The following is an 18,643-nucleotide window of genomic DNA, read 5'->3' as shown; positions in this document are numbered from 1 at the left end:
AAACATCAATGTGTGGTTGCCTCCCGCATGCCTCCTACTGGGGACCTGGTCCACAACCCAGACATGTGCCCTGACTGGGAATTGAACTGGCGACCCTTTGGTTCAGCAGGCCAGTGCTCAACCCACTGAGCCACACCAGCCAGGGCTCAGCTATATATATATATTTTTTTAAATATTTTATTTATTTATCTTTAGAGGGGAAGGAAAGGAGAGAGGGAGAGAAATATCAATGTATGGTTGCCTCTGCCGAGGACACACAATGTATCGTGTGTCCCCTGCCGGGAACTGGCCTGCAACCCAGGCTTGTGCCCTGACTGGGAATCGAACCGCGATCCTCTGGTTCGCAGGCCCGAGCTCAATCCACTGAGCTACACCAGCCAGGGCCTCAGCTATATTTTAATATTATGGATTAGCAAATCTAGAGAGAAACCTCAGGTGAGGGAGAGAGAAATACAGCGGAAAGGGAAGGAAGGCAAGGCGGAAGAAACAGAGGGGAAGAATGAGACAGGTGGCTGTGGGCAGAATGGAGCAGCTAGTGGCCAGCGGATTGCAGGGGCCTGTAAGGACTTCCCTAAAATCCATCCAAGCAGCTGGGATCTCCAGGAGCAGTTGGAGAGTACCAACTCTGTTCTCTTTATTGAGTCCTGCACTTGCTTGCTTCCGATCCCCTTTCTGCAAGTGTTAGAAGAGGCAGTGATGATAAACGGTGAACACAGCATGGCATGGAGACGGAATGGCCAGCAATGAGATGCAGTGGAATGCCTCTTATCAGTGAACTTCAGCAAAGCGCATCACCAGTACCAAGCAGAGGGTCGGGCAGGAGGGGAGCTGTTACGATTTGAGTCTGGTTCACGTTTAAAGAACAGAGGGCAGATAGATTTCAGGACATCTGAGAGAGCTGGCTCCGGGAGGCAGCCCTTAGGAAAAGTGGTTATTGTGGCAACTGGGATACCCTGGGACATTTGGGAGCTAGTTAAGGGCTTTGGAGACAGTAAGAGTAGAAGTGGGACCTATTTTTCTCCCTCGATAAGAAAAACTTCAAATAAATTGGGAGAAAAACGAGGCTTTCTAGTATTGCCTTCATTTAGCTACACAAAAGGGGAAGAAGGTGTAGGCACAGTCCTAAAATGACTGTTTACAGGACTCTCTCTCCTTCCCCTCCTGCACCTGTCCCTCTGACTCCCTGGAAGAGATTTAGGAGAACGATACACAGAGATTCCCAGGAAAAAGGGCAGAACCTTAATTTGTCAAAGGAGGCCCAGAACGTCTGGGCCCAGTCTGGGAATCAGTACCTCCCAGCCCTCCTCTTTCTCGCAAACACTAAAGCCCAGCTGAAAGCTGCCCCTTGTCTTGCTTCTGACCAGTTGCCCCAGCCTGGGTCATCTGTGCCACTGAAGGTCATTGTGTGTGTCACCCTGCCATCTGCACGTGTGATATACTCCCTGTCTGTACTGTGTCCTGTGCCCCACCTGACTGCCAGACCACTCCCTGATGGAGGATCAAGCCTCCCCCTTCCAAATTTAGCATCCTCATCAAGGAATCTGCCAGGGGGAGGATTCTCTGTCCACCTAAGGACATGGCTCCTTCCCTTGTAACATGCAGGACAGTGCCCAGGCTGCCCGACATCTGTGTCCTCTCCCCTGAGATCACCGACTTTGCTGATGTAAGAAAACACCTGATTCTTTATGCTTTAAGCCTTTGGCCTGAGATCCGTAGGGGGGAAAGTATTAACTAGATAACACCATTCATAAAATGGTAGAACATCACCCATTCCTTCGCAATTGATGCAAAAATGAGTCCCCAGCCCCGCCATGTGTCTTGTTCAGTATTTCACAATTTTGCAACCAAAGCTTAGCCGCAAAAACGTGGTATTTACTTCGTGATGTATTTCCATTCAGGAACCCAGTGGTAATCACACTCCTCCTCAGTTGTCTCCATCACTTAGCCAAAGCACTTACACCACTGGTGGCTCCCTAGACGTTCCTCACATTATCATGCAGGGCGATGCAAGGAGGAGAAGAAATGAAAACTACTTTGATGATATTCCCCGATCAAAACTGGAGAGGCAGATGGCCCAGGTAAGGTGTTAAAAGCCTCTGTGACGTGTTTGCCTTTCACCCACACCGAGTAATGCTTTCTAATACTGAATGGTGCCTCTTGTCCACGCCAGCTGGAATTTTACCATTTTACGCCATGGGTTTCATCCCCTGCTCATTTAAACTAGACTGAGTCCGACCTTTCTGGGACGGGAAGGTATACGTAGGTTCTTGCTGTTCATTCCTACTGAAGAAATTATGTCCGATCTCATTGCATCCAGAAAGTCTTGGTCCTAAAGGGAATAATTACTGTGCAAGAATCAAATCGTAATGAAAATCAGTAATAAAAGCCTAGACTATAAAATGTAAATCGGCTGGATGACAGGGCAGAAGTCGGAGCAAAGTACTAACTGCAGTGGTGTCCATTTCCTCCCAAGTGTACACATTTGTGTGGGGTTTTACTGTTGGGACTAGCTGCATCATCTCGTGTTGTCAGCTTCAGTAGCTGAAGATGGTGCTGCTGCCCAACACACATAGTGGGAAAGAGAGATCTGTCACACTTGGACCTTTCCGTGTTCTGGTGTGGATGTCCGCGTCTGGCCTGTCCTCACACAGCTGCTCAGAAACTTGAGTCAGCCATCACCAGACAGTGGCGCTGTTTGCAGAAGCACATTTAGATGGACAGCTGGCCCTGCCGTTTCGCTCCGAGATTCAAAGATGTGGATTTATTGACAATGATTGGCAGATTCAACTCTTTTCACCCTCATTCTAGGTTCAGACCAATGTGTTAAGAGGCTTCTCTCTGCCTCCCACACCTAAGATGAAAATCTCTAGGTGAAAATTTGACTGTAATTGCTTCACCTTGGTTGTTAAATATTTTTCCCAACTGTTTGGTGAGATTCTGTTTTTGAAAGCCTTTGGTAAACATTCTGTGTTGCCACTCACAAAAGAAAAATGTGAAGAGAATGTTCTGGAAACCATGGCTATTATGCCTGCAAATGCCCTGGGAAGAAAAGGCCTGATATATGGTGTCTCCTTTTAGCTGTCTTAGTTCTGAATTGTTCTCGGAGTTCTTTGTGCAAGGAATGGTAATGTTGGGATTACGGGGAATCCTTTATTGAAGGGAAGTGGAAAATGTAGGAGAGACAAGAAAAGAATAATTTTCCCTTTCTCTCGTTAAGTATTGTCTTTTAATCCTTATGACTGTTTTCACTGATGTTCTTCTAAATAAAGAGTCTAAAAGCTTTTTTCCCTCAAGCTGTTCATATATTTCCTGCTACTTATTAGGATTTATGAATCACACATGTGCTTAAATCTCTGTACTGAGCGCATTTCAGACATGGTACCCTTTGACCTTGAACCACATAGTCTCTATGTATTAATACAAGTGGGGGTCTTTTCTGAACCCTGCTCTTCTCTGGGTAAGAAAAGATCGTACACCGGTGACCATTAACTATGACAGACTGTGCTGACTGCAGGAACAGAATCGCCTATCTCAATTGCTCATATAATTTATGAAATTTCTCCACATAGTAGTTTTTTCAGAGAGGAAATTAATTACTCTTTCTCCCAGGTTTGCACACTTGGGGGTAGTCTAGCAAGACTACTCACTTACTTTCTTTGAGATTCAGAAATTGCAGCAGGAGTACCTTATGGGTAGCCTACATTTTTTTCTTGCCACGCCAGTCAGGATGCATCATGTTCAGGAATCACCTTGCTCTTGAGAAAACAGAAGGAACTTGTACCTGACCAGGTGAGAAAGGCTCCAAAGCAGGGAGAGGGGGTGGGTGGGATGTGGTGAGCCATGGAACGGCAGTGTGAAGGTGCCTCTTCACCTCACGTGTACCGCTCAGGGTGACAGAATGACCGATGGTGGACACAGGCCTCCGTAGCAACCAGGAACGAATTAAAAACTTTCTAAAACTGTACTGTTCAGTACAGCACTTTTGCCGCAGGGAAAACAGGAGATGGCACCAGAGAAATCTGATCGATAGGAAAAAGGGATTCTGGGAGTGCAGCTCTTTAGGGTGTGTTAATTGCAGCCTTTTATTTGTTGGCTTCAAGAGTGTTTCCTGATCCAGAAATGTCAGAATCTCATGGAGAAATGAACTCTTAGGTACCTCTTTAAAAGAGCTCCATTTCTGACCTGTCAAGAAATTGGTTGCTGAACAATTTTATTTATGTGACTTTTCTACCATTCAATCACTCCATTGATTTTTTCTATTTTTTTATTTTTTTAATATTTTGGGTCATTTGCTCTAATAATTTTTAAAATTCAGCTGCTTTTTAAAACCTAGTGTATTCTCTCTAGACCACATTCTTCCTCAAAGTTATGTGCTTAGCCAAGAAAGTCGAGCCTCGTGAAGACTTGCATGAGCAGTGAAAACCCCAGTGCGCAGGCAGCCCGTTGTTACACCTCCTTCCCACCAGGAGCCCAGTCCTAGCCGTTCCTGCCCAGGGGTTTCTCCCCACAGGCTTACTATACTTTGGTTATTGCATGCCCAACCCGTCTGTTTCTTGCGAGGCCGCTGAAGTCCGTCTTCAGGGTTTTTTTCCTATAGCTAAAAGACAGGAAGGTGCAGTTAGACAGAATCCCCAAGACAGACTGTGTTTTCAGAAAACACCCTATTGCGTCAGGTTTATCTGAGCGCCCACCAGAGGGTTCTGGGACTCCAGCCATGGGCTCTCGGTGGCCGCCGTAATTCATAGGCATTTTGGCTTCTTAAGGTCTGTTCAACAGATGTTTGGAAATACTTGCTTAATTTGGGAAACCAATGCTGAGAGTTAAATTAAGATAAATTTAATATCTGTTCCACATATTAAGTTCATTAGTGGGCAAATATTTTTTAAAAGGTAACACTGGCGTGGTGTTTAATTACTTGCTTTCATTTAAACAAGTATTGAAAATGCCTGCTTTGGAATACAAGGGATTTGCAGATAGTGTGGCTGTTGTTTGCATTTATTCTGATAAAAGCAACATTCTGCCTCAAATTGTCTTAACTGAATATGTGAGGAACAAGATTGAGTTTAGTGCTAATGGCATTTTTTAACCACTCAGATTAATGGTGTAAACACATCTAAAAAATGGGTTTCCCATTCCAGCAAAAACATAGCTTTTCAAGCCTCTGATTCCAAATTGGGCACATTAGCTCAGAAGTTCTGAAGTGCTCCCCTATTTCCATGCACCTCATAAATAAATGTTGCACTCACGTTCACATACTAACACCTTAATGCATAGAGAGCGTTTAAACTTTCAAAGTACTTTCACATCCGTTGCCTCATTCCAGCACGAACAAGAAAGTCCCGTGGAAGATCAGCTCTTGAATCGAGTGCTGTGGAGGTGAGGCAGTAAATGAAAATGTGGAAAATATATCAGGAGGAAAAAAATACTTCCAGTGTTTGCAGCCTAATCTTAATCTTCAGAAATTTTCTTGAATGACATTTAGTAGAAGTCAAAGTCTTCCTACAATGAATACTAAAGGAGAGTAATGGAATTAATAAAGTCTAGGGACCCCATTCTTCAAAGTTATGGGAAGAGTCCCCCATTGTGAAACTTAACACCATTTATAGAACGCCTCCATTTATAGAAAATATTTATGGAAAAATGAAATAATACTTCCATTTTTACAAAATAGAATAAGTCTAAAGAGAAAGAGAAATACATATTTTTGTACACACTTGAGCTAAATATTAATGAGGAAAATTCATAATGTAGAAGTCCTTGTGCTTTGAATACTCTCTTCCAAATAAAAATATTAATATTCCCAGGGCAGTGACCTTATTGGATGCACACAAACCTGCAGCAGGCACAATCCACATTTTAAAGACACGGAACCTGAGAAACCGTATAACCGGGTCTGGTAGCACAGCCGAAGAGAAACCAAATTAGATCTTGCCTGGAGCAGTACGTTGGGTTCTATAACGTCTTTGTCTAAACTGCTTCTAAATCATAGAAAGTTGACTCAGTTCAAAGTCTAATATTTTCTCATCCACACAATAGTACTTAATGAGTATGACTAGATCGATTCCTTTGCCATTTGAAAGCATTTTACCTCTTCTATTAGTTATTCAAATATTCTTTTTTTATATTGTTAAAGGAAGAGAAGTGGAAACCGTGCCAGGTAGAAGCCCTGCCCTGGCCAGATCTGTGCCGGGGGTTCCAGGAGTGATGTTTTAGTGAAGCCTCACAACGGCGCATTCTGGGCCGAGGAAGTCCGGCTGGGTGAGCGCTCTGCTCACCACTGGTGCCCAGCAGAGCCAGCACCACCCAGACCCCACTGTCCTGGGCCTTTCCTGGCTCCTCCACGGTCCTGATATCCCGTGGGCTGCCTCTGTTTGAAACGATACAAAGTGTTTTAATAACAGCTCAGCTGATACTAATTCCGCGTGGGCTAGAAAAGATGACATTTACAGAGACCTAGTGAGCAGATCAGGGAACAAATCTCTAGCGGCTGAGTAGAAACTTGCTCAGCTCATGGTTGTCACACGAAACCCTTTACACGCAGAACAGCAATAGTTACATGTTGATCTTTTCAGTGGGAACCTGCCCTGCACTTCTAGGTAGAACTCTGCCCTTCTATGTTGGCAGAGAGCTTTGCACCTGGGTGTGGGGATGGCTGCATTTGCAGACTTCTTGCATGTGGGGTTTTTCCAAATAATGGGGGCCGTTCCCTTCGTGGCTTCTTCAGTTGCATCTCTATTTCGGTTTCTTTCTGGCTGTACCAGGGAGCCCTGTGGACTCTCTGAACTTCTGTTTTCTTGTCATTGACAATGTGGGTCATGCCTGCATCTCAGATTTGTGTATATCAGACAAGACAATTCATATGGAAGCATATTTCAAACTTGAAATCACTATATATATAAATGATATGGCTAGCAATTCAGATGTATCACCCATCAGTCTCTAATTCCAAGGCCCTAATTTATTGGGAGGCCAGTCAATGCCAAAGCTATCAGATGGTTGATAGCATTCTGTAAAAATGATCTTTTTGTTCTAGTGTTGTCTATCCATGCTTAGAATGCATATTGAGAATGGACTTGGAATTTTCCTCTTTGTCATTTCGCTTGTGTGAATACGAAGGCTGCCAGGGAGCATCTACCGTGATGGAGAAGGGGTCTCTGCAGGGGGATCATCAAAGCCAGGGAAAGCAGGGGAGATGGAATAGTTCCCTGCAAATACAGGTTCTCAAAGTGTGTCTCAAAGGGAATCTCATAGTGTTAGCACGCTGTTCCTGTACAGGGTGAGACAACACATTGAAAAAGAAAGGATTAGGGTTTTTTCCCCATAAATGAAATTTAGAACTTTTTAGAAATACACAGTACACAAAATTGTTAGCTACACAAACATGGCCATCTTAGGAAGCCGTGAGGCCAATGCTCACCCATCTCTGGAAAACAAGAAAGCTCGTTAGTTATTCTTTGATACTTTCCCTGGGAGGGAAAACCTGTTGTTCCTAGAAATTCTTCCCACTGTTCCCCACGTCGTGGGGATTTGCAGACTGAACCTTCAGAAAATAGCACGACTACGTTAAGAGAAACAGTGGTTTAAGTAATTTTCCCCTCAAACTAAACAAGTTTTCTCATCACTGTGTTCTATCAGACTTTTTTAAATGCCCATACGTTAGTGGCACTTTTCTCATTTAGATTTTCACTACCGAGCCGCTCCTTAGAAAGGCCCAGCCCATCCATGGCATCAACATTTTCTTCCACGAAAATCTAAAGAGCAACTTACGATACTTCAACTCAGACAGGTGATGTGTAACCAGAAGGAAAAGGTGAAGAGTAAACTCAGTACGCTCTTCCATCAGGAAATCCCAGTTTGACAGTGTATCGAGTCGGCAAGCTGACACACCAGCTTCAGGGGTGACTTGGGACGTGGATGAAATCTGAGCCCCGTTTCAAGCCAGGAACTCTGGATTGCCAGCCACCTGTTCCTTAAAGCCCAAGTGGAAAACGTTGCTTTTGGACTTGAAACTTAGACCCAATGGGTTGTCCACCTTGTTTATTAATGTGGACAGTTAATTGCCTTTTCTCAAAACCTACATTGCTCTCCCTGTGACAACTTTGGGAGTGGAAATTCTAATATGATGAGTGTCCTTCAGGCCACCTGTTACTCTCTGTCCTGTTCGTGGGCCTTTAAAAAGTAGTGGGAAGAAGGGGGAGCCTTTTTTTAGGTTTTGATGCTTTTCCTGAAAGTCTTGGTTCCTTCTTTCTCCACCAAGCCCCTCAGTGAGGCAAATTAGACGTCCAGGAGTTTATTCTGCCAGAGGCTGGACAGACCGAACGCCACGGGTCATTCTGCTAACCTTCCTCCATGCTCTGGGACTTAACCAAGGTGAATGTTTCCAATTAAAACCAGACCATGGGTTTTTTTTTTTAAAAAAAAATCAGTAGAAAAGATCCTACTTTCAACCGAATAAATAAAAAATCTGACAATGTGTAAAACCTTATGTTGGTGCCCCTGACCCTGTAATACTTTGTGGTGCCTCGGGCTTGCTGACAGGGAGCAGCTTGTTCACAAAGAGGCACACCAGGCTTTTTTCCACTTGTTAAATTTTTGGAATGTTTCTCATTATAGTCAGTCCAGTTCTTGGGTCCGCAGGTCAGAGTTTTGGTTGATATAATCTGACCTTGCTCAGTTTCCAAGGGTAGGAAAATTCTCTTATTCTCCTTCTCCCGCTTCCTTGTCTTCTTTCAGTGTTAAAAAAAAGAGAGGCTTTTTTTAATGTCTACAGGAAATAGGGCTGATTATGCAGTGCTATCCGAGTTCATTCCACTTGTATATGACTGTTCTGGATGCATGCAAGTAACAAGAATGCGACTCGGAATGTCTTAAGCACAAAAGGACATGTATTTGAATTATTTCCCTGCAAAGTCCAGGCAGGCCTGATCCCGAGGCTCATGTGCTTGCTGTCTTGCTCTCTGGCTCTCTCTTGTCTGAGTTGGCTCTTTTCCCAAACAAGCTTTCTGTACATGAGGGGAATTTTAAACCCAATTCTGTTAAACCTGAAACAATGAGCATGAGAGCTTATCTTTCTAAGAGTTCCCCCAAAAGTCCCAAGATTGAGCCCCACGGGTTCAGATCTGCCCGGTTTGGATCACTTATCTGCCCTGAGCTAATCGTGAAGGAGTGTGTGTGTGTGTGTGTGTGTGTTGGGGGTGGGTAATTAACCAAGCAGAGGTCATGTGCCTGCAGGTGGTTTCAACTCCACCTGAATCACGTGGACTGAGGGGTGGGAAGGGAGCCCCTCCCATGGAGTCAAAGGGCCATGGCCGGAAATGGATATGGTTTCTAGGCAGACAGAGAGAGCAATGGTGGTACCTGAATAAACCCACTTTGCCTTTGAATGAGAATGTGTGATAAAACATCGTTACATCACACAGGTATTGACTCCATTTTTTTCATACTCAATTTGATGCAATTTTTTAAATACCCAATTTGAAGGAATGAGATCAGGGTGAAAAATCCCCATCTCTGGTATTTATTACCTGTATAATTTTGAACAGGCCTTTTAGCTCCTCAGAGCCTCGGTTTTCTCTTCCCAAAGTGAGATTAATGCCCATTTTACATCATTGTTTTGAGGCGCAAATAAAGGAATATCTGTCAAGGTAGTTTACAAACTACAAAGCTATATATTGGGGTTGCTTTAGAAATTATTATTATTATTTTGAAATAATGTCTAACTTTCTTCTACACTGTGGTTTTTCAGCTGCAACTGGGGATAAATGTATTTTCAAGGAAAGCTCATGATATTTAGCTCTGTTCTACCAAACCATTGCTATTTTCCAACTTGTAAGCCCAAAGCAATCCTTCTCCACCGTGGGTACAGAAACAGTAGCTCTCAGGAACGCAAACACTGTGCAGGCTCCTGTCATGTTAGCGACCAGTTAGTTAGCATTGGAGCTCCCTGGAAAGGCTTCATGGAGGGTACTCGGATACTTTTAAATACTTTATGAGTTACATCTATCACTATATTTTATGTCAAAATATTTCTTTCTCTTTAAATGTCGTCTGTGTACGGACAAGGCCTGACTGACTCTTCGTTGGTCATGTTTTAATTCCCTATGATGAGCGCCACTCCATAAACTCCCATTGACCACATTCCGCACACAAGGCTCAGGGTGGGAGCAGAGCCGGGAGTCAAACCCAGGCAGTCTAGCTTCACAGCCTGCAGGGTAACTGCTCTCTCCACAAACTGGGTACACGACACATTCGGGAAATTCTAGGACCCCAAAAGGCTCCATGAAATATTTTGAGCCCTTTGACAAATTCTATTAATATCTAAAGCTAGAGGTAAGTGCAAGGTTAGTAGAGAGTTGAACCTCTAAAGGAGAATGCATGAGCATTGTATTTGAAGGAAATCCTTCGCTCTTGACATCCAATTTTTCATTCTTTACAAATCAAGGTCAGCGAACAATGGCTGCATGTCAACAGCTGTGAAATGAGGTGACTCCCGTTCTGTAAAGGTCTCTGATTTAATGAGGTTTGGGTACAGCATCACACGAGGCTGTGTTTTTATATGCCTTAATGCCCTCTGGACGATTCTTCTGTTCTCCTGACTGTCAGGAGACAGTGACTGTCCCGCCTGAAGTCACTGTGTTTTTTTTTTTAAAAAGGGAATTTTAGAATGGGAAGGGGCCAGGGAAATGTATCTAGTCCTGTCTCATGATGAGCACCCTTTGTAATGCATACTTAACAGACACCCACAAGTTTCCACTTAAATTTGTTCCTGGAAAGGTGGCCCCCACTTTGTGAGGCATCCCCATCGTTGGGAAAGTTCTAATTGGTAGAACTTTCATCCTATATTGAGTTGACGTAAGTCTTCCTTAAACTCCTGCTGTCTTCTGAGACAACTAAGAAGTAACCTGCTTCTTCTAGCTGAGAACAGTTCCTTGAATACAATTTGATGTCTTCCCTTCACTGTATTACCCACATCCAGCTCCTTGCCAGCATCACTCTGAGGAGTGGGCTGTGGGTTTCACAGCCTGCTGATTCCCCAACCCTCAGCCTTGCATTAACCTTAAAATCCTGCATTAACCTTAATGCAGGATTTTACATTAAAGTTATTACTTTCTAGCTAAAATAGTTTTATCAAGCTTAGTCAATCCTAGTCTACCTTTTTAAAACTTGGTCAACATTCTGTGTATCAGTGATCTTTCCTGACTATGTAATGCACTCATTTGAAAAGCTTACCTCAAAAAAGCATGCCTTTCGAATAACCCACGATTTATGATTTCAGTGTTGAACAGACAGAACTGAGGGGGAAACTGTAACCTACCAGATAATTGTTCAGTTTGACCTTTTTTCCCCCTATATTTCCTACACAGATAAAATGAGGAAATAATGGGGGTCTCAATAAGCATCACTGAATGAATGGCTTTATCCGATGCCTCTTTTCTCACCAGAGGCAGGAAGCAATGTTAAGTGTATGGCTAATAAGTGGGTTTAAATAAAGAAAATGACAGCTGTGGCTTGCAAGAAAGCAACATAATGTGTATTTTAAAGAGATGTTACAGGCAAAGAACATTACTTTGCAAAGTCGAGTTTCTTCGCAGCAATTCATGTTATGATAAAAAGCTGCTGCTTTTCTGAATGTTATTAATATTTCTGCTTTTTAGTCATCCTGAAAAATGATAGTGACAGCATCCAAACCTTGAGGTAGAACAGGTGAAGCAGTCCACATTGTAATAAATAGCCTGCTCCCAGTTGCTTTAAATTCCCTGTGGTTACCCAGAGAACCTGGGGACGAAAGGACCATGGCTCAGGGTCCCGTTGTTTTTTTCTTTGCTCTATTTTTTCCCCTGTGAAAAAATTTCATAAATAATTGTGTAATGTCACTTAGGGCTACGACTGTCATGTTAGGGAATGCAGGTTATATGTAATCTCTACAAATGAATAACAGGAATCTCGTAGCCAGTATTTCTCTCCTGCTTTGGCAGCTAAGGGCTTATTATATGCGCTAATAGTACCAGAATGAGAGAAGGGAGGGAGGGGAGAGGGAGGAAGGGAGGAAGGAAGGAAGGAAGGAAGGGTCAACCGTAATTGAAAGTCTAAAAACATATTTTAATTTTGACAGTAATAAATGAATGAATGAACGAACAAATAAATAAAAGGGTCAGTGGTAAGAAACCCTGAACTTGAGTTGTTCACAGTGCACTTGGAGAGAAGAATCACACACCGTTGTGATACATGTAAGTATCACAAAAGGCACCTGAAAGGAGAGAAGGAGGGTCATTCCTGGACCTACAACAGAAGAAATGATAAGATGCTGGGCCTGCGGGTAACTCGGGAGAGACAGAAGGTGGTGATGTTCGGATTTCTGGGCCAGTTAGTGCCCATGAAAGAAGAGGCCACGGGGCTGTTACTGCTAGAAAAGATGCAGACAAGGTACTTTACTGAACTGAATCTGTTTGACCCCATCCGTTGACCGCCCTCATCTCTCAGTGCAGTCTCCCTCAAGGAGCCGCGGAGTCTGCCGGCTCCTGACTGAGGCCCCCTTTGCTGGTGGGCCCTGTTTCCTTTTGCCTTTGAAGTTGTTTTGTTCACTCTTCAAGTTTGTTTTTGTTTTATTACAGCAGCCCTGTCATCCAACAGGAGGGATGGACTTTATTATTCCTTTAGCTTTTGCTCAGAACCTTTCTTGTTTCTTGTTGGATTCTTTCTGGTCAATATCTGAACACCCTTCAATGTGAAAGAATTATGACAAACATAAGGAAGACACAGAAAAAGCCAACTTTTTTTCAGAGCTAGAACACGGCAGACAATTTCGTCTCTGATAAAATCTGACCGGAGGGCTCTATTCATACAAGTTTCTTTATTAAGCTAGCTACACACCATTGGCCGACTCCCAGAAGGTCTTCAGGGCCTAAGTGGTGTTGACGTGTTGGAGGTGTCTTTGGCTTGCTTCGTTCCGAGACCAACTGTCAGCCTCTGAATCCCAGTTTACTACTGGTTCTAACAACAGAAAAAGGATGGTGCCCATGGCAATTACCATCCCATAGACATCCACTAAAAGCAGGACGGGTCACCTTTAGACGGGTCAAAGTCTCACACCCAACTGATGAGCAGTAACTATGTGTGAATGCATGTCCAGGTACCAGGAGACAGGTTCTTATGCTCTAAATTTTTTTTCACATTTTCAATCTCTGCTCAAAAGAGTAATCCCTTTGCAGTGGGGACAGTACAGTCTTGATTTGGCTATAAAGTGCTGGAAGCTCAGAGCAAGTGACATTGAGGGACGTGAGGGAGCCAGTCCCGCAGTGTGTGGAGGACGACCATTTCCGTCAGGGGAAGAAGCACGTGAAGCAAGAGTGTGCTGTGCCGCTCAGAACCCAGTGAGCAGGGGGAAGGACCGGAGCGAGGAGGGCAGCGAGGGAAGGCAGGCATGCTGCCAGAGGGTGCCCACCCTGGCGGGCTCGGTCAGGACTCTGCATTTTCTTCTGAGTTAAACGGAGCAAAATAGCAGGATCTGGCTTACACATTGAATGAAGCATGTCGGCTATTGTCTTGTGGATAAGGACCAAGGGGGCAAAGATGAAAGCAAACCTGCGGGACCAGTTTAGAAGCTGATGAAATGATCCCAGTAAAAAAAGGTGGTGGCTTGGGCCAGGTAGTGATAGGAGGGTGAGAAGATTTTAGAAGTAGTTTCCACAAGGTTTCCTGTGGGGTTGAGTGTGAGATGTGAGTAAAAGAAAGACTCCCGCCGGAAGAAGGGGGTTGGCATTTGCTGAGGCAGGAAAGCTGAAAGCGGAAGTGAGGTCATCAGAAGCTTAGTTTCAGGCACTCAATTTAAACGTTAAGATGTCTATTATTCATCAAAATACAGGTGTCAGGAGGACAACTGGATGTCCACGTCTGGAGTTCAGAAGACGGGTCGGGGCTGGAGACACAAGTTTGAGAGTTGGGACTAGAGGAGACCACCTAGTCCACCCTTGGGTGAGGGGAAGGCTTGAGCACTGACACTCCAGGGATCGGAGGATGATAGGGTCGTGGGAACCAGCAAAGAAGGCTGTGAAATGAAAGGCGTGACCACGTGTGTCAGACGGGTCGGGGCAGACGAGCAGCCCGGAGTGGCAGTGTGGAGGGTACAGAGAAAGGCAGTTCCAGTGGAGTAGGCTCAGGTAAGGACCGGAAAAGGGAAGGTGGAGGTCGCACAGATACTTCTTGGAGCATGTAGCTTCTTAAAGAAGAACAGAAATTGAGCAGGGCCTCAAGGAGGGTGTTGGCTCAAGGGAAGAAGCCTGTTTGCTTTGAGTAGAAGATATTACAGCACTTTTTGAGAATGCTCCAGCAAAGTCGTTGGGGGGGCGGGACTGGATGATGGACAGGAGAGCGCTTACTGTAAGCGACTGGCTTGCCACCAATGGAGCAAAAAAGAAGCTCACCTTTAGGAGGAAAACTCTGGGGACAGGCAGATGTACTTTCGTTTGATTCTGAGATTTCAATGCAAATATGTCGTATTTTCTGAGCCGAGTTCATGATAACCTGAGATACAGATGGTAACAAGAGCAAGATGTACGTTGTATTTTAAGAAACCATTTCCAGAGTCAGGAGACAGGTGTGAAGTAAAGATAAAATTAGACACCTCCAAATTTCTATTAACTTCATCAGCAAAGAACTAACCATTATTAATTGTATCTGTTATAAGACTACTGGATTTTTGTTTAACCCCCATTTACATGGATTTCATCATAATTCAGGCTCAGATAAACTACAGTAGCCTTTGCAGGAAATGTGGAGGAAAGAGTGAGAGGATATTTGTGAACAAATGAGATCGCAAACCGGGTTTTACCGTCCCTTTGCAGGGTCATTTCCAAGCAGCCCTGTAACATCCAGGCAGGCTAGTTACGAATGTTCCTGCTCTCTTCAGCCAAGCTGGCCGCACGTTTTCAAACCCTTATCCAGAAAAGTGAGAACTTTTCTAACAAGAAGTGCGCAGGGCTGGTTGCTGGTGCATTTTACCAGAACTGAGCCTGCAGTGACCAGTTTACAGGCACGAGTGGCAACCCCAACAACCCCGACCCACGACTGGGTGGTCATGAATGACATTACTGGCTGTTCCTGCGGTGCTTTATTATGAACCAGGACATCTCCAAACACAGTCTGGGATTCTGTTCGTTCAGTGAATGCATTTGACGGCCTTCTGTGTTCCAGAGGTCCCAGGAATTTGGGTCCTAGGAGCTGTGAAAAAGTTGAGATCGTTACCTCTGTCAGGAAGCTTNTGAGAACTTTTCTAACAAGAAGTGCGCAGGGCTGGTTGCTGGGGCATTTTACCAGAACTGAGCCTGCAGTGACCAGTTTACAGGCACGAGTGGCAACCCCAACAACCCCGACCCACGACTGGGTGGTCATGAATGACATTACTGGGTGTTCCTGCGGCGCTTTATTATGAACCAGGACATTTCCAAACACAGTCTGGGATTCTGTTCGTTCAGTGAATGCATTTGACGGCCTTCTGTGTTCCAGAGGTCCCAGGAATTTGGGTCCTAGGAGCTGTGAAAAAGTTGAGATCGTTACCTCTGTCAGGAAGCTTCCCAGGAGCCGCACAACAACCCCGTGAAATATGTAGGCCAAGCACCGTTACTATTTGTCTTTAGATGAAGACATCCTAAAGCTTAATTAAAACTGAGACTTAAATCACTTCTGTTCTAGGAGTTGGGGCCCCAGGTGACGTTTTATTACTTGCCTTATATTTACTTTCCCAAAACTTTTTTAAAACTCAGTACTCCAATACATGTTAGACCCTGAAATAGTATCTTCTTAAATATAATGAAATTCTGCCGTGGAAACTTCTGCCTTTAAAAAATTTGTACCCCAGCATGCAGCCTCATAACCATGCACCTGGAGGTGCCATTTCATGGTGTGAAGGCACCGGTTAGAACTGTCCCGCCTGAAGTCACTGCCGTGTGAGCTTGCCAGATCCTCTACTGCCTGCGGGGTTACAGGGGACGTCGGGAACGTATCGGCGTTTTTTAAAAACAACCTTCATAACTAAAATACAATTAGACTCTTTTTTTTTTAAAAAAAAAGGCTTTTTACCATTTGCACTGAGTCACATAAGTATTAGAAATAATAGAGATGTTACTTGTTCTAGAGTTTAACATGTAGCTTATAGATGGAAATTGTCACCGTAACTTCTTTAAAAGAGACGTAAGCCACACGTGAGCTCTCTGTAGTGTATTTGACTAGAGGTGGGTTTTTCTTCATGAGAAAATTTTTATATGAATTTTTAAAAATGTACGTGTGTTACGTCTTTTCCCTCCTGAACTCCCTGGAAACTTCCCGTGACTGTTGGGAGGTACATTCACGTACCAGAATGCTCAGTGGGAATTTTCCTGTGAATACCGCGCATCCTGAAGAGAAAGGTGCACCCTGGCCAGAGGTCACCCAGGGGCGGCAGCCCTGCTCTGCCACACCAGTCTGTGCTCGCAGCAGAGGCTGATGCTGGGGAGCGCAGGGAACTGTCTGCGCCACTGTGGGAAGGGGCGAGGCTTTTCCTCCCTTCCATGGGAGGGGAGAGAGCGTGTCCCCATGCACTCCAAGCCCAGTGAGAAGGACTCCGTGAGGAACGCTCATCCAGACTTCGGGAGCCCCGAGACGGGGAGACACATCGTTTTCCACAGTCGGACCCCGGGCAGCAGACGCACGTAGCACCAATCTGAGCTGAAGAATAGAGACGTTGAGGGAGATGCCCTGGCAGAGAGGAGAGCGACCACCGAGCAGCCTGCCCTGCGTGACAAGGGTGTGTCCCTGTGATGCGAGTGGGCGTGCAGATGGAGGCTGGGCTTCCACCTTCTCCCCAGCATCCCACCCGCAGTGCGTTCCTGCGTGTGCTTGAGGAGGGCTCAGTGCAGGCAGCCAAGCTAGAGCCAGATCTCGCAAATCAGGAACTGCGCGGTGGAGACGGTGCCCCTCCCCTGCAGAGGACTCATAGAGCTCACGTGGATACAGTCCCACCTGGGGCAGGGCTGTTCCTTCAAACGTGCATCAGAGGCCAAGGTGGTGTTCCCCTGACAACCAGTGACAACCAGCAGACACAACTCAGCCACTGCCAGATGCGAAAAACACCCAGGTCCTTCTGTACGCTCCTCCCCAGCTAAGCACACTTGGAGAAGGTAGAGCTTGGGGTTGGGGACATCCAAAGTTGACCATGACACCCCAGGGTTTTTAAGCCCCAGGACTGGCCTGTGGTGAGGGAGAGCAATGTTAGAATCACGTATGACACTGGAGTTTTATACAGAATGGATTCTTCAAGACTCAGAGTGACCAAGAAGTCATGCTGTCCTCCCACAATGTCAGTTGGCCTGTGGCCCATCTGGGCGGAGCGACGGAAATGGCCCGTGTAGGAGTGTTGAAGGGGAAACAACAAGACTTCCAGGCAGTTGAACCCCAGAGGCCTTGAGACTGTTCTGTGAACAGTAAAGTGAGTTCCGTGTACCCGGAGAGTCCCTCTGTCCTCTGGTGAGGTCAGCCGCAGGCTGGCACTCCTTCCTAGCTCCCCCAGCGAGCCGACACTCCCTGTGTGACCTGAACATGCCACTTCACCTCTCCGAATGTCAGTGTCCTCACCTGTCAAGTGACAGGTGGTCCCTGCATTACTTCTAGCACTAAAAGTCTGTGGACGCTGACGTAGAAGAGGCGGCTCAGAACTGTGGGCAAGGGCGCAGAAAAGGTCAAGTGTGCCCTGGGAGTGTGTGCATGCCTGTGAGGATGGTGTTCCCTCGAAAGCATGGGCTTAGTCTATCTAATTCATGAGGTAGCTGTTGGGAGCTGAGGCTGGGGTAAAATAATGAGCCCAAGACTGAGCTTGCTAGAGACTTCGTTTTTGAAAAGTAGGGAAAGGAAGATGCCCCTGTGGAGAAAATGGTGGGAAGTTTAGAGAGGGAACTGGGAAGAGCAGAGCTGGTTTACGTGGGGGATGGTCAGAGGTGCCTCTTGGTCAGACCCTGGGGATCTTTCTTGCTTAAAAGAATGCCTGTAACCTGACAATCTGTCCCCAACGAGCCATCTAGATGACAGGAGGGATGGAAAGCAAAGATGTAAGTGTGTGTGTGGAGATGCCATCGTAACTGGAGAGAGATGTTAAATTTCTGGTGGGCGTTTCTGGGAGGGTGGAGGTAAGGGAAACGCTTAGCCAGGGAGAAGCTTTCTGTGCCCTAAGTCGTTTGCCGATGCCATGGCTCTTTGCTGGGTTTCCAAACCGTATCGCACGTGTGTTTTCATCTCCCTCCTGCACTGATCCTGCCCTGTCTGCTCATGAATTCTCAGGATGTTCACAGTGCTTGCTGAATACTTTAGGCACTCTGCCATTTTCTGATTCCATGTCACGGTGCCTTTTAGAATGATAGAATTCAGGAAAAGAGCTCTGTAAAGGTCAGCGAGGAGCCTAGTCAGTTTATTTGGTGGTTTCTACTCTAACTCCTGGGAGAGGGCGTTGGTTGGTTTGGCATTTGGTCCTAAGCAGACCTTATTGCCTGCTAATACTTGTTAGTGATGAGGTTGGCAGGGGCGTGGTGGGAGAGCGAAGGACAGAGCTGATTCTTGAGGTGCACCACTGCCGTTCCCCAAAGTTCCTGCTTGAATAGCAGAGCTGACCTTCCCCCACCCC

At 45.5% G+C, this 18,643-nt stretch overlaps 1 protein-coding gene across 7 annotated transcripts in view; it reads left to right on the top strand.

Moving 5' to 3' along the window:
* The window catches only part of ANKS1B (ankyrin repeat and sterile alpha motif domain containing 1B), an 806,451-nt gene that overhangs the window by 734,155 nt on the left and 53,653 nt on the right, over positions 1 to 18,643 (top strand). For 5 of the 7 annotated variants that reach the window (XM_037068001.1, XM_037068000.1, XM_037067999.1 and 2 more), the window contains exon 19: positions 1,899 to 2,078. In XM_037068001.1, coding sequence (XP_036923896.1) covers positions 1,899 to 2,078 — 180 coding nt within the window. Of the gene's footprint in view, positions 1 to 1,898; positions 2,079 to 18,643 lie in introns of those variants that run through there. The other 2 variants (XM_037067995.1, XM_037067994.1) reach the window with 2 other exon arrangements.

This window comes from Sturnira hondurensis, unplaced genomic scaffold (assembly GCF_014824575.4).
Source record: "Sturnira hondurensis isolate 20B ecotype Veracruz unplaced genomic scaffold, ASM1482457v3 Scaffold0017436, whole genome shotgun sequence".
Taxonomy (NCBI): Eukaryota; Metazoa; Chordata; class Mammalia; order Chiroptera; family Phyllostomidae; genus Sturnira; species Sturnira hondurensis.
The sequence above is the reverse complement of the archived record's forward strand: the minus strand, read 5'-3'. Positions and strand labels throughout refer to the sequence as shown.